General features: G+C 38.4%; 2 protein-coding genes across 3 annotated transcripts; both read left to right on the plus strand.

Moving 5' to 3' along the window:
- The first annotated feature begins 441 nt into the window (after positions 1-441).
- On the plus strand, positions 442-4576 carry LOC101295047 (eukaryotic translation initiation factor 3 subunit J-like). 2 transcript variants are annotated; one of them, XM_004300149.1, is made up of 6 exons: positions 442-562; positions 841-899; positions 1144-1271; positions 2357-2493; positions 3056-3203; positions 3281-3936. In XM_004300149.1, exons 2-6 carry the CDS (start codon positions 887-889, stop codon positions 3533-3535), a joined length of 681 nt encoding a protein of 226 aa, XP_004300197.1. In that variant the 5' UTR covers positions 442-562; positions 841-886; the 3' UTR covers positions 3536-3936. The 2 variants fall into 2 exon arrangements, with proteins under 2 accessions (XP_004300197.1, XP_004300198.1); XM_004300150.1 differs by lacking the exon at positions 442-562 and having other exon boundaries at positions 887-899; positions 1147-1271; positions 3281-3440; positions 3924-4576.
- Positions 4577-8345: 3769 nt separating this feature from the next.
- Positions 8346-11515, plus strand: LOC101295525. Its single transcript, XM_004300151.1, has 5 exons — positions 8346-8729; positions 8845-9928; positions 10302-10470; positions 10877-10996; positions 11130-11515. The coding sequence occupies exons 1-5, from the start codon at positions 8363-8365 to the stop codon at positions 11280-11282; spliced, it is 1893 nt and encodes a 630-aa protein (XP_004300199.1). The 5' UTR covers positions 8346-8362; the 3' UTR covers positions 11283-11515.
- Positions 11516-13881: the final 2366 nt, after the last annotated feature.

Consider the following 13881-nt stretch of genomic DNA (forward strand, 5'->3'; position numbering starts at 1 on the left):
CATGGTTTCCTCAAGCTTGTTACTCAGTTTGACTCCATTTTATTTTGCCACACGTTTGTGAAGCTAATCTTTTTCTAGACCGCCTTGCCGATTTTGCACATTCTCATCCTGCATATGTCTGGTCCAGTCATCTCCTTTTACAGTGTCTTCAACGTTCCAGTTGGGTAGAGTGATACTCGCGGTTTTATTTTCTAGTTATTATATTTGTTCTTTAACCTTTTAAATTGTATTTTGTAGCATATATTATTTTTCATTTACATCATCTGAAAATTAATGATGAAGTAACACCCTCAAAGATTCTAGATGACTCTGCACGTTAAGAACCAATTCCAAACCGAAAACAAGCCAATCTTGACCACACCACTACACCTATTCGACACAAACTAAGAAACCAATAATAAAAACCACCTATAAAAGCAAAAGCAGACCCCTTTTTTCCTTCCTTTGCCTAGTTGGAGTCGACTCACTGACAGCCGAAGCAGAACAGTGAAATTAGGGTTTCTGAGAAACCGCCGACGACGTCTCGTCTCTCATCGATTCTCCTTTCCGTTCGATTCCTCAGGTAATTCCCTCTATGCCGAGATCGATTCTTCTCCAAATTTCTCTTCTTTATCCTCAATTTTCAGTTTATCAGTTCTCATATACATGCTGTATCTCAATCTATTCCGGCTAATTGTGCTAGTAATTTGATTCTTATTTGTGATTTCGCTTCAAATTATTGATTTTGTATCTGGGTTTTGTAGAAAGTTTGAGTCTTTACAATTTTGTTGTGCTTGAATTTTGTTTTTTAATTTGTTTGTGGGTTTTTCGATTTCTGATGTTGGATGTCTTGATGTGCAGATAGGTCTTTGTTCGTTAATTTGAGAAAACAGAGAAGAATTGCAACATGGAGGACTGGGGTAAGACTGATATCTTATATTGATTATGTAATAGTGTGTTACTTATTGTAGTTGATTTGTTTTAGTTAAGAGTGTGATATCCGTGTGGGGTTCATAATTTCTGCTACTTAATTATTGGGTTCTGTTTTAGTTTCATTTATATTTCTTTTCGTATAACTTAGAAGACAGATTCTGTTGTCTATTGTTAAACTGGAGTCTGCAATTTTGTTAACGAATCTGGTTTTGTTTGTTTTCTGTGCTACAGAAGAAGATGTGCAAGTTCCATCTCTCCTTTCTAAGGAGCCAGTGGTAAGAAGTAACTGGGATGATGAAGATGCTGATGACAATGAGGTGAAGGATTCATGGGAGGATGATGATGAACCTGCTCCTCCGGTAAGATTAATAGCATAATTGAGATCGTGATATTTGTTTCTGTTCCCTAAACACATTTTTTCCCCTTCTCATCATTCAAATGCTCCAGTATCAACTAGTGGATAAATGTTTCTTGGTTGAGTAACTATCTTAATGGAATTGGAATGTGGATATTGCATCTGCTACTTTTAACTCTCATGATCATTATTGATGTGAGGAGTGAATATGGATATTGCATCAATATATAGCTATGGATATGATCATGTCTTTGCATCAATATATGTAAAGGCAGTAGGTGATGAGTGTGTGAGATTATGTTCCTCTGGTATTTTGAGTGTTCAAGGGTGTTGTTTAAGGAATGATTGAAGACAAGAGGGAAAAAAAAGACCCATTATTTCATCCATTTTGAGATTATACGGTTGTGGATGCCTTTGACCACAGACTTTACAGTGTGGCTTTGTTAATGAGGTTTGGAATGTTGTGTAGACAAATATAAAATGGTTTATTGCAAGTTAGTTTTCTTCCTTCACTCAAGTGAGAACACTGATGATTAGTATTAAGGGGTGGAAAGGAGATGGAAGTCTTTTTTGATGCGAAGATCTGAATACAATTAAGTGGGATAATTGGACTTGATTTAAGTTAGATTTACTACTAATTTTTGGTGATATTTTTAGCATTTAAATAAAGGGTTAGTTTGTGAATCAGATTGGTACTATGGCAAGTTAAATAAAAAGCTTTAAATAATAATTGCAGAGCATTGTTTTTTCTGATGTAAATAGAGTTGCTATTAAGCAAATTCGTTGGTGCAAATGAATAGGAGATTTTGGTCCTTTATCAACCTTGATTTTCTTACGTTCAAAAGATTCGAAATGTGTTCTCAGAGTAATTCAAGTGTAGATTTTAATGGGTCTTTTAATGCGAGCACATGTCATTTCCTGCAAACTGTACCAGGCTGTTTTGGCAATGATTTAGTTATAGTTTCTATCCCTCGCTTATAACATGTTTCATACAGCATTTGTATACCATATTTGCTATGAATCTAGTCTAGATAATGCACAGTGTGTAGTTATTTTTTTATTTTTTAATATTATTTACCTTCTGTCCAGGCACCTGCACCAAAAGCTCCTGCTGAAAAGGCACCCAGGAAACCTGCAGCAAAGGCTGCAGAAAAGAAAGGAAAAGCTGTTGAAGTAGAAAAGGAAGAGTCACTAGATCCCCTGGCTGAGAAACTTCGCCAACAAAGGTACTTAATGGTTAACCTCTGCTGCCCTTCTGGCTCCATTATTTTTATTATTATGTTTGTATTTGAGCATGCTTTGTAGACCAGAGAGGTATGGTGAGAACAGCATGCTATGGATGGGTAATTTCTCTTTCTCTTTGAGTGTTGCTAGTCATATGAAGTAAGCAACATTGTGTGTTTGGTGACACCAATTTTGTTCATTTACTATGATTAAATCGAGTCAGAAAAACGCTACTAATGGAAATTCTTGTATGCTTTTTCTAAAGTCTGTCATTTTATTGACGCAATCAACGCCACCAGTAGAAGTTGTATATTTAGACATGTACTGTGCACAACTGAAGGGTAAAATTATTAATTGCGATGTATTAGTCTGGTTTTATATAAATATTTATACTTTTTTTCTTCCTGTTTCTGATTGTTTGTTCTTATGCTCTTCGGTCGTTGGTCTTGGATTTGTCATTTTCACTATGAGATGACCACTGTATGAAGACCTTCATGATATGGAATATATATCAGATCTTGGTGGACATGAATTCTCACCAAAGTCTCTTTTCTTCTGATACAGACTGGTGGAAGAAGCAGATTATAAGGCCACTAAAGAACTTTTTTCTACTAGAGGTGAAGAGAAAAACATTGACAATTTCATTCCCAAATCGGAAAGTGACTTTCTGGAATATGCAGAACTCATTTCACATAAACTTCGTCCATTTGAGGTATATTGAGCTGTACTTGCCTTTTTGCAAAGTTTCCGGACTCTGCATGTTGCTAAATATTTTTGATTTCATTGCAGAAAAGTTTTCATTATATCGGTCTACTTAAGGCAGTTATGAGATTGTCAATGACCTCCTTGAAAGGAGCAGATGCAAAAGATGTTGCATCTTCAATCACGGCAATTGCAAATGAGAAGATAAAAGCTGAGAAGGAAGCCAATGCTGGTAAAAAGAAGACAGGTGCATATCTTAACCTTGGCTGTTCATACAGTAGTTTGAGTTTGAGTCATTATGGTGCTCTGAGAAAACAAAAAGTAAAAATTGTTTTCCTGTAAATGAACTAATTGGGTGTCTTTTCGAATTACACACTTCCATTATATAAAAGAATAATACAAACTCTTCCACATGTTCGGGGAACGTGCACTTGAATGTTTGGCAGGTGCCCGTTAATATTTTTGATTGTAAATAACTGGTTATTCTTCCACTTGTTGAAGATGGAAAAAAAAGGAACAAAACTTTTAATAGCTGGAAATTGTAATTTATAAAAAAGTGGCAGGAGCATTCTAATGTCTGTACCGTGTATTTGTAACATCGTACCATGTGGTTTGTCTTTACTTGAAATTATACAGTCACTTGCAATATAGGTTTAGTCTTTCGAATTTGATTTAAGGTTAGCTGTCACTAATAACAAAGGAAACTGATAATTGCTTTCTTTGTTTGCAGGTGCCAAGAAAAAGCAGCTTCATGTTGATAAGCCGGATGATGATATAGCTGTTGATGGTTATGATCCCCTCGATGACTATGACTTTATGTGAGTGTTTTGGTGTAGCAAGGTTTTTATTGGTACAGGGACCTGTATTTTGAAGTAGGGATCAGACCAAAAGAAAAAAAAAAAAATCATTGGAGTTGGGATTAAGTTCCTCCGGCATCCCCCTCAGCAGAGATTGATTTGATGATACGAGTGTTGTTTATTTATTGTCAAATAAGAGTGTCAATTTCCTTCCTTTTCTTTTGTGATGATCAATTTTGTTACTAGTTACGGGCTTACCTTGACTGCGTATACTTGAAGCTCATGCACTGGGTCTTATACTATATGGCTAAAGTTCTCTGGAGAGATCACTCTTGTTACCCTTTGCGCCCATAAATTTCATTTACTCCTGGTTATACAGTGATGTTAATCAACGAGCTCAATTGCGTTGTTTTAGGTCCAATGATAGCATGTTTGCTTGTATTGAGATAGTCAAGTGGCATGATTTCTTACACTGTCGGTGTTTGATGGACAGCGATTTGATTGTGTAATCGTTAATAAGTTGTGTCAAACAGCGCAAATTGGTCAATTTGAATAAAAAAACCTGAATTTGACTACAGATATGGAAGAACACTTGCAAGTTAAAATGTAGGTTATAACAGCAGCTGATGGGTCTATTTCTCTTGGTATCCAGGTGACAGTCCACAAGTTATAAATATCATCTTTATAGGATAACATTGGAAGTCCATACTGCCATTCTGAAGCTGCAATAATGCTTTCCTTTTATGTCTTGTTGGTTTATTTAGAATTGGAAATGTATGAGAACTTGAGTCAGGTTTCAAAATCGTTAGCTGTAGTCAAATTATAAGCTATTGTTAGATCAAGACACAAGGAAGAATGTAAACTTAGATGATTTACTACTTCCTGGTGTAAGCCTGATTAGGGATGGTTTAAAATACATGTTGGTGTACCTCGGACTAATTGTGGTATAGGATGACATGTTTCATGCAAAATGGATCAGACTTTCTTGCTCAGAACGCACAAGCAACTGCAGGATAAAAAAAAAAAAAGCAATATGAGGAGGTTCTATATTAATAAAGTTCACTTCTAAAGAAAAAGTTTTTAAAAAATTAAGAGGATTACCATGCCCTTTTTCTGTAGCCAAGCCTTGAATCCAGAGAGGTCCTTCTTCATATGTCATAGTCCTACCTTTTTGCAGAAGTAGCATTTTAACTTGGAGGGTTTATTGGCTTACCTCCTAGTGTTTTTATAAATGGCTTTATTAAAGTTTTATTGACCCTAAGCTTGTTCTTTACAACTTATAATTCTTCACCAAGTTCGATGTTGCAGGTTGTTTGCCCTACCTCATCCTATTCTTCTCATCAATACAGATAGATATAAGCTCGTCCAAGGTCCAGTTCTCCTTCTGTGCATTGATTAGTTACACAGTAGGAGAACTGGACCATGGATGAACTTATATCTATATGTGAACAACCTGCAACATCTGGGAACTGGTGCAGAAGTATAAGTGGGAAAAAGTACAAGCTTAAGGCCAATAAAACTTTAGTAAAGCCATCTGGGAACACTGTTGGAGGTAAATCCAATAAGCCCTTCAAGTTCAAGTGCTACTTTTGCCAAAAGGTAGGACATATGAAGACGAACTGCTCTAATACCAACTGTAAATCCCTAATTAGCACAAACAAGATCATTCACAATGATCATAAACACGTTATGCTTAACAATCAATACATGCTAAATAGTGATGTAAGCATACCTTCATTATTGCTGATGTCCATAACTTCAAGCTGATCAACTAAACAAATATGCGTTGGATGTTTCCTTAGCTTTTGTCTTCTCCTCTCTGCTAACTTTCAACACCATATATGGGGTTGGTCTGAAGGTCTTGTTGTAGAGAGAGCAGGGACCAAAGCATCCTATTTATAGAGACGTATTAGAAACAAGAGATCTCTTTGTCTCATAATAGATTTCCTAATGCATCACCAACATGATTCCTTAACTTAAGAGATTATTAGATATATTTAATCCTTAAGCAACTAGGACAAGTAATAACATACAACTCCTTTTATATCGAAACCTATTTCAATTAGTATTTGCATAATGGTGATGAGTTCACAATATAATTCTAATACCCCAAACCACTGAATATAGCATGTATGCAAAATGTGGCAGCTTGATAACAACAAGGCATCTGTTAGCCTGGTAGAAATGGAATGGAAAAACATAGAGAGATTCACTTACTGCGCAGTTAATTGCTTTGCACTTGTTTAATTTGATTATTTCCCACTGCAAAATGTATTTTCCAAAAAGAATTTTTGTATGAATAATTCTGTCTTGTCACTGTATCACATCATCCAGCAGAAAGTATGAAGTAGATATCTTAAAGTTCAATAATAATATGCTAAACTTCAACAATAATCATTTTGTTGAATTCGATCTCATCACTATTACACTAAGTGTATGAGCAGATTTTTTGAAAAAATACTGGCACCATTTATTGAATTTTTACTTAGTTCAATCGTTGTAAGTGCTAACACAATGTGATAACCTAAATCAACATTTTCATGGCATCAATCTTTTTAAGCTAAACAAACTTATTCAAGGTCTATAAAATCAATCCTGCAAACGAAATTGTGGAGATATAGTAACAATTAAGCCTTAAATAACTCAGAACTCAGTTCATACAAATTATCTTTAAGAAAACCGTACTTATTCAGTCCATTTCTGTAAAATTAACTCCTGTAGCTTGGGAACATGTCTGTACTCCCAAGTCCCAAATCCATTGAAGGACTGGGTATTAGATCTTCAGCTTAGTGAGCATACATTAATAATGCTGCTGCTGCAAAACTTGCTTGGAAGGTTATCATGGACCATTCCAACTGGTGGGTTCAAATTGTTAAGAATAAATATCTAAAGAATCGTTCTTGGAAATGTATTTTTGATAGCAGACCTCATGACCAAAGGAATGAGATGGACTATTGGAACAAGAAGGGAGGTTAAATATTGGACTTTTAACTGGATTTTGATTTTCCCCTTGTCAATCTTTTAAGTGATCATCAATAAGCATATATTAACAGATATGCAAATTCAAGTGATTGTAATCATTGTATTGCAGGAAATAGCTGGGAAAAAAAAAAAAAAAAAAAAACTTCTCTCCATCTTGGGTTGGGAGATACAAATCATGGGAATTCCTATCCCTATGAATAACCAGAGTGACAAATGCATTTAGGGGCCGGCTGCAAAAGGAAAGTTCTCCATCAAAACGGCTACCTGGCTTCAATGTAAGTCTTCTGAAAAACATCCCCAGATTAAACTGATAAGCAAAATGTGAAGTTAAATATTCCTTGAAAAGTTAAAATGTTCAGCCGGCTCGTTTTAAGGGGTAGATTGAAAACAAAACAGGCTTTCCAGATTGGATCAAATACATGACAATACTTGTTCGAAGTGTTCTTCAGATAATGAAACTTTTGAAATCCTCTTTGGTGGATGTACAACTGCTACAGATGTTTGGAGAATTGCCAATCTCCATGATTTTCTTCATGGAAATGACACCTTAAATAAACTGAACCTCTTTTTGAGGAAAAGAAATTACACCAAAACTGATTTTGAGAAAGTTCTAACTATTTGCTAGATGATTTGGAAGGCTAGAAATGATGCCTCTTTCAGGAACATCAGTACTACCCCTCAAACTATAATTATATTGCTGCTTCAGTAGAAAAAAGCTGAAAATAAAATGGATTGCAGGGTTGGTTCTTTCAAAACCCCAACATCCATTAAATGACAACCTCCTCCTGCATTTTTTTTTTTAACGTCAACTTTGATGGCTCGGTGACTTCTTCCTCTGCAGCTTGTGACACTATCATCAGCAACTCTGATGGTGCCTCGATTATTGTTTCTTCAAAGAACATTAGGAAGACATATGTTCCCACCACTGAAGCGACAACTTTAAGAGACAGCATTCTTATTGCCAAGAATGAAGGACTGACCCAAGATTATTGTAGAAGGTGACTCCATAATCATTATTGATGTTGTGAATGGTAAAATCAACCCTCATTCGAGACTCCAACAAATTATTGAAGACATTAAAAACTAGACACAAGAGTTTCAGGAGATCAGCTTCAAACACATATTTACGGCAATGTTTAGACATTCAATAACAGGAAGAAGAACCTGGATTCAACCTCTGCCTGGGTCCTGTAATGTTTTGTTTGTAATTTAGTATGAAAAAATATAAAGAAGACCATAACGGGTTACCGGTCCATGGTAAAATTAGATGTTTGCGGGGTAAAAAAGCATGGAGTAAATTGGGAGGGGGTTAAAAAAAGTGAAATGGACGACGCTATAAGTCTCAACGCTGTAGGGTTTTAGCAAACTCATCTCTCTTTCTCCACAAACCATGGACGCCACCGTCACCGCATCCCCAATACCCGACCCGAACCCGAGCCCGGCCCCAGTCTCCTGTTGGAGCAACATTGTCAAGAAGCAGCCGGACCCGAAGCCCCAAAACTCGGCCTCCGACGCCTCAATCGCCGCCGGCAAAGTCTTGGTCGAAAGCTGCAAGTCCTCCAAGGGCATAGCCGTCGCCGTCGTCGACGCCAATGCTATCATCCAGGGCGGCGAGACCCTCGCCCACTGCGCCGACAAGTTCGTCTCCGTGCCCGAGGTCATGGCCGAAATCCGTGACCCTATCTCCCGCCACCGCCTCGCCGTCGTCCCCTTCCAGGTCCAGACCATGGAGCCCTCCCCTGATTCCCTCAACAAAGGTCTAAAAGCTTCAACCTTTGCTTCACATTTTCGCTTGATTTGATTTCATCTATTTTTGATTGATGTGATGGAATTAGGGTTTTTGATAGGGTTTTGTGTGTGTTGTTTGGGCAGTTATTAAGTTTGCCAGGGCTACCGGGGATTTACAGACACTTTCTGATGTGGATATTAAGCTCATTGCTATGACTTATACATTGGAGGCTGAGATACATGGCACTGAGCATCTTAGGGAGTGCCCTCCGCCGGTGCATACTGTCAATGTGAGGAGGTTGCCAGAGAAGGACTTGCCCGGGTGGGGAAACAATGTGCCGAATTTGGAAGAGTGGGAAGCGCTGGAGAATGAAGCCGAGCTTAAGTTGAACCCCGAGTCTAGGATTCTTCCGTTGAAGGATATAAACTTGAATGTTATTGATGAGTCCGAGGGCCGGTCTGTTGATGGTTCTGCTGTGGTGGAAGTTAAGAGTGACGTTTGTAGTGAGAATCAGGAGGGTGGTGAGGGAAATCAGGGGAGACATAGGAGGTTTTTTTCGAAGAAGAAAGAGGTGAAGATTGAAGGGAAGATGGTTTCTGACGGAATTGATGCGTCCCAGGGACAAGTTGATGATAATGCTGGTGATTGGATGCCTGCTGTCAGTCGAAGTACGCATAGGAGGTTTTTGAGAAGGAAAGCTAGACGCGAGTCTTGTGAGGCATCTGCCAATAACGATTCTCAGCAAGATGCTGAAGAAAAGTCAAGTGGTGACGTAATTGTGGACGCTAAAGGCCAGGATCAAACATTGCCTTCTAACTCTGAAGAGGGATGTTGCAGAGCTGTGGAGAGAGAGATGACAGTGGAGAAGAATTGTGATGAAGACCTTTCCTCAATCCTGGAGCAAACAAGGCAGAATGGGGTTGAGGATAATAATTTCAACGCAGGGGAAAGCACTTCTGATAATGGTGTGAATTTGTCTGTTGAGGGAGATGAGGCTGAAGTGATAAATGAAGGACTGGATCACCTGGAGATCTCAAGTGATAATGACGAAAGTGTGGATACATCAAATGTGAACGATGATAGTAGTGAGCAGAGCTGGATGCTACGATCCTTGTCTGAGTCTAGTGTAGCTTGTATAACAAGTGATTTTGCAATGCAAAATGTTATTCTGCAAATGGGTTTACGGTTGTTGGCACCTGGAGGAATGCAGATCTGCCATCTGCATAGGTATATAATATACCTCATTTTATTAACCTTTCACATTCTTTTACTACTTACATTTATTGAAAACTTGTTTACTATGTTTTTATATTTCTATTTTCTGTCATTTTAATGGAGAAAGGATTCATTTGCGTATTTGGTTTTATCATATAAACACATTTTAAAGAGGAATCGTTCTGCTGCCTTGCTAAGATTCATGCTTCAAGGTTTTTTAAATACTGCACATAAGATGATGTTTTATTAAAAGATGAGTTTCAAATAATTTGCTTTGGATAAATTTTAATTTTCTGTCCTCCAGATTGGGGCCTCTAATATTTGCTTGATGAAACAACTGTATCATTAGCATCTGTGCTTATAGTCGATCTCTCATCTTTCCTAGGTGGATTTTGAAATGTCATGCTTGTAACACTGTGACCGCTGAAATTGGGAGAATGTTTTGTCCAAAGTGTGGAAATGGTGGTACCTTGCGCAAGGTAGCTGTAACAGTGGGTGAGAATGGGATTATTCTTGCGGCACGTAAGCCTCGGATCACGTTGCGTGGCACAAGAGTAAGTGCTTCTTTCAGTTATTATTAGAAACAGATCACCGACTAAGTACTCTTTGTAGCTTATTCGTGCATTTACTTGTTATTGTTGGTATAATGTGAAATAAGAGTGGTTGTTATACTTGTTCTTTCCATTTTATTGCATTTGCCATTCATTTCTCATTTGGTATCTTATTAGTATGCTCATTTGCTACTCGGATAACATAAAGCATGCAATTCATGCACATAGTTGTGACTGAATAGGTATGAGATTAACTTATCCCAATATATCAATTAAAAAACTTCAGGTATTCCATGCATTGGCTGATGTGTGCGTTAATGCTTTGTTGCTTTCTTTCGTATTTCACTTGAAGCTTTGTTTCTCTTGATTTTGTATGCATCTTGAATTCTTAATGCTTGGCTGTTTGCAGTTTTCACTTCCTTTACCTCAAGGTGGAAGAAACGCCATTACTAAGAACCCAGTTTTACGTGAAGATCAGCTCCCACAAAAGTACCTTCATCCAAAGACAAAAAAGAAAGCAAATAAGCCGGTAAAGTTTCAAGTTTCTTTTGTTTTTATCTAGTGCGACTTGTCTGTTTCTGTACATGTGAAATGTTGCTGTTTTGTTTACTTATTATATTTTAGTAATGAAGTGTCTTAATATGTACATATCATGCCTCTAGGGAGATGACGACCTATTCACTTCCAGTAACTTCATCTTCCACCACCACTCTGATAAGAAGGCTCCTTTGCAGCCTCCAATAAGGAAGGCATTAGCTGCTTTCAGTGGAAGAAGGAATCCCAACGACAATCATTATTCACATTCCAGGCATTAATAGTGTGTTCAACTGCCTTCTGTTTGTTAAAAAGTCTTGTATTTCGTTCTAAAAGATTTTTCTGGGTACATTAGTTTCTCATATATCTAAGGGCAACATGGTTGATTATAATCATACTTCTCTTTATGTACTAATTTCCTCCCTTTATGCACTCCTTTGTGAACATAAACAAATGCCTAAAGGTTCAATTTTGTAGCTGACTTTTTATTATTTATGAGTGGCTTGAATTCTATGAAGAAGAAGAAATAGCTTCTTTCTTCTCTGTGGTTGATCAAGAAGAGGAAAAGAGCTGGGTTTGATTTTTCCAAAGCTTGTTTCTGTTTTGTTTAGGAGGTTTTGGTTATGGTCCTCTTTTAAATTTTGTTATTCTTCAATGAATTTCAGACTAAGGTGGCTTCCAGTCTCTTCTAGCCTTTGACTTCTATGTTCGTATGCATTGCAGCATTGTGCCGCGCTGTTTTGACAGCTTCATGAATCGAACTTAGGTTGGGAAGTTTCTTGCCGTTTTTACAACTTCATGAATCAAATTCAGGTTGGGGAGTTTCTTGCTTGAGATTTGACCACCAGGCCACTTGCAGTGGTTAAAAGTGTGAATTTTAATGCAACTTGAAGCAAAAATAATCGAAATGCATGAATAATAGCAAGGCGCACATGAACTTGTACACTGAAAACGACAGGAAATGGAGAAACACCAACGCCTGCCCACCACCAACATAAGAGAGTAACTTAAAAACTGAACCCGGAGTCCCGGACACAAAGTGTTGGTGTTACAGCAATGGGGGTGGGAGGGGCAAGCACCCTTTCTGGGAATACCTCAGAACATAGGAAAGAGTAAGGAGAACCATAATCTGATGCAGATCGAGACTGACGAAAACCGAAATGGAGTTGTTGAGGTAGAGAAGCATCCAGGGATGGAAAGAAAGAAGAGAGTATAACTTGTTAGTTGGGTCTGTATGTAAATCTTTTTTGTAACTCGTAGAGAGACTCACTTTTTTGTTCTCTGACTCTGCACAAACTATTTGCTTCTCTTTGAAGGCTTGAGCACTTGGGTTGGAAAAGAAATAACAAAATAAGATGGCTGTTAGCAAAGAGCCAGAGATGCCGACGACCAAAAAATACAAAGAGCAAGAGATGATTAATGAACAAGGGCTTTTGTCCTTATTGGGCTGGGTCAAGGAATTGGGCTAAGCTATAACTGCAAGTCTTGCAGTGCAAGTATATGGTATTATAGTATCACAACGATAGAAAAGTATTAGGGTTTGCAAAAAGAAAAAAAGAAAAAAAAGTTATGGATATGTCGATCTACCTACAGTTTCTGGATGGTGAGTATGACGGTGGTAAGTCTCCGACACCCGGCCCTCGGTATCGGTGGTATGTGATCGAGAAGAGAGGTGAAGAAACAGCCGCTGTAGATGATGAGTTAGGGTAGGAACACTGGATCTGTAAGAGTGAAAAAGATAGTCAGATATCTGCGTCTTCCCCATTTAAATTATGATGTCGAAGATGCCGCTTTCGCCGTCTCCAAGTCCCGTATATTCTTTGTCGGTGGCCTTACTGTTAGGAAGGCTGAGGGTATCATTGAAGCCAATGGAATCTTCTCCATTGACTTGCAATGGAGCGACCTCTCTTGGAAGAGATGCGAAACTTAGGGTGAAGATATCAGCTTTGTGAATGGCCACCACGAAGATGTGTTGTTAGCTAATAAGGTGCTACGCTTCGACTGTCGCGACGTCGAGGTAGGGAATTTTCTTCCCCCTTTGCCTTGTGAATTTTGACCAAGATTCTTGCTTGCTTTTTCTGGTTAAGACATGCTCTTGTATAAGCCTGGGCTGTCCAAGGACAACACAATGGATCCCTTCGACAACAGATTGAGTCAGTTGCGCTCCTTTGATATGTTAATCGGCTCATCGAGCTTGTTATGTCTCCATGACGATCCCTCTTGCGATAGCTGGACCTGCGATCTGTCGCCGTTCTACAGGAGTGTGGTGACGAGAGAATTTCTGATATACTTTGCAGATTTCTGTCCCATGAACAAGACTGAGGATTATTGGACTTCCTTCGACTTTGTGGTGGACTTTAACCACTCCTTTAGTGGACTTCCTTCGACTGATGTTGAGCCTTCACGTACCACTTCGTGGTGGGCTTCCTCTCCTTGAAGGTGAGCTAGCTTCCTCCACTTCGTTAGTGGACTTCCTTCACTCCTTAAAGGTGAGCTTCCTCGCCTTTTTCTTGGCGTTGGACATCCACCACTTGACTTAGGCCTTCTCTTCCTTAAGTTGGTGGAGTGCCATTGAATGACATGTTGACATGTGAGCTAGGAGGTTATCGGAGGACCAGCCTAAGGCCGGCCAAACACTCTCCGACGCCCAAGTCAGTAAAATGTTTGAACAATGAGTAGAGATTGGAGAAGAATAAATAGGGCTCAAGTATAACATGATTTTGTTAAAGAAGATGAATAAATGAGCCTAGCAACTATGCTTCTTGGCATGGGAGGAGACTCTCCTGACGTGACTACAAAGAGAGATAGATCTATATATATAAATATAAGAGAGAGAGAGAGAGAGAGAGAGAGAGAGAGAGAGAGAGAGATAGTGTTGTT

This window comes from Fragaria vesca, linkage group LG5 (assembly GCF_000184155.1).
Source record: "Fragaria vesca subsp. vesca linkage group LG5, FraVesHawaii_1.0, whole genome shotgun sequence".
Classification (NCBI taxonomy): Eukaryota; Viridiplantae; Streptophyta; class Magnoliopsida; order Rosales; family Rosaceae; genus Fragaria; species Fragaria vesca.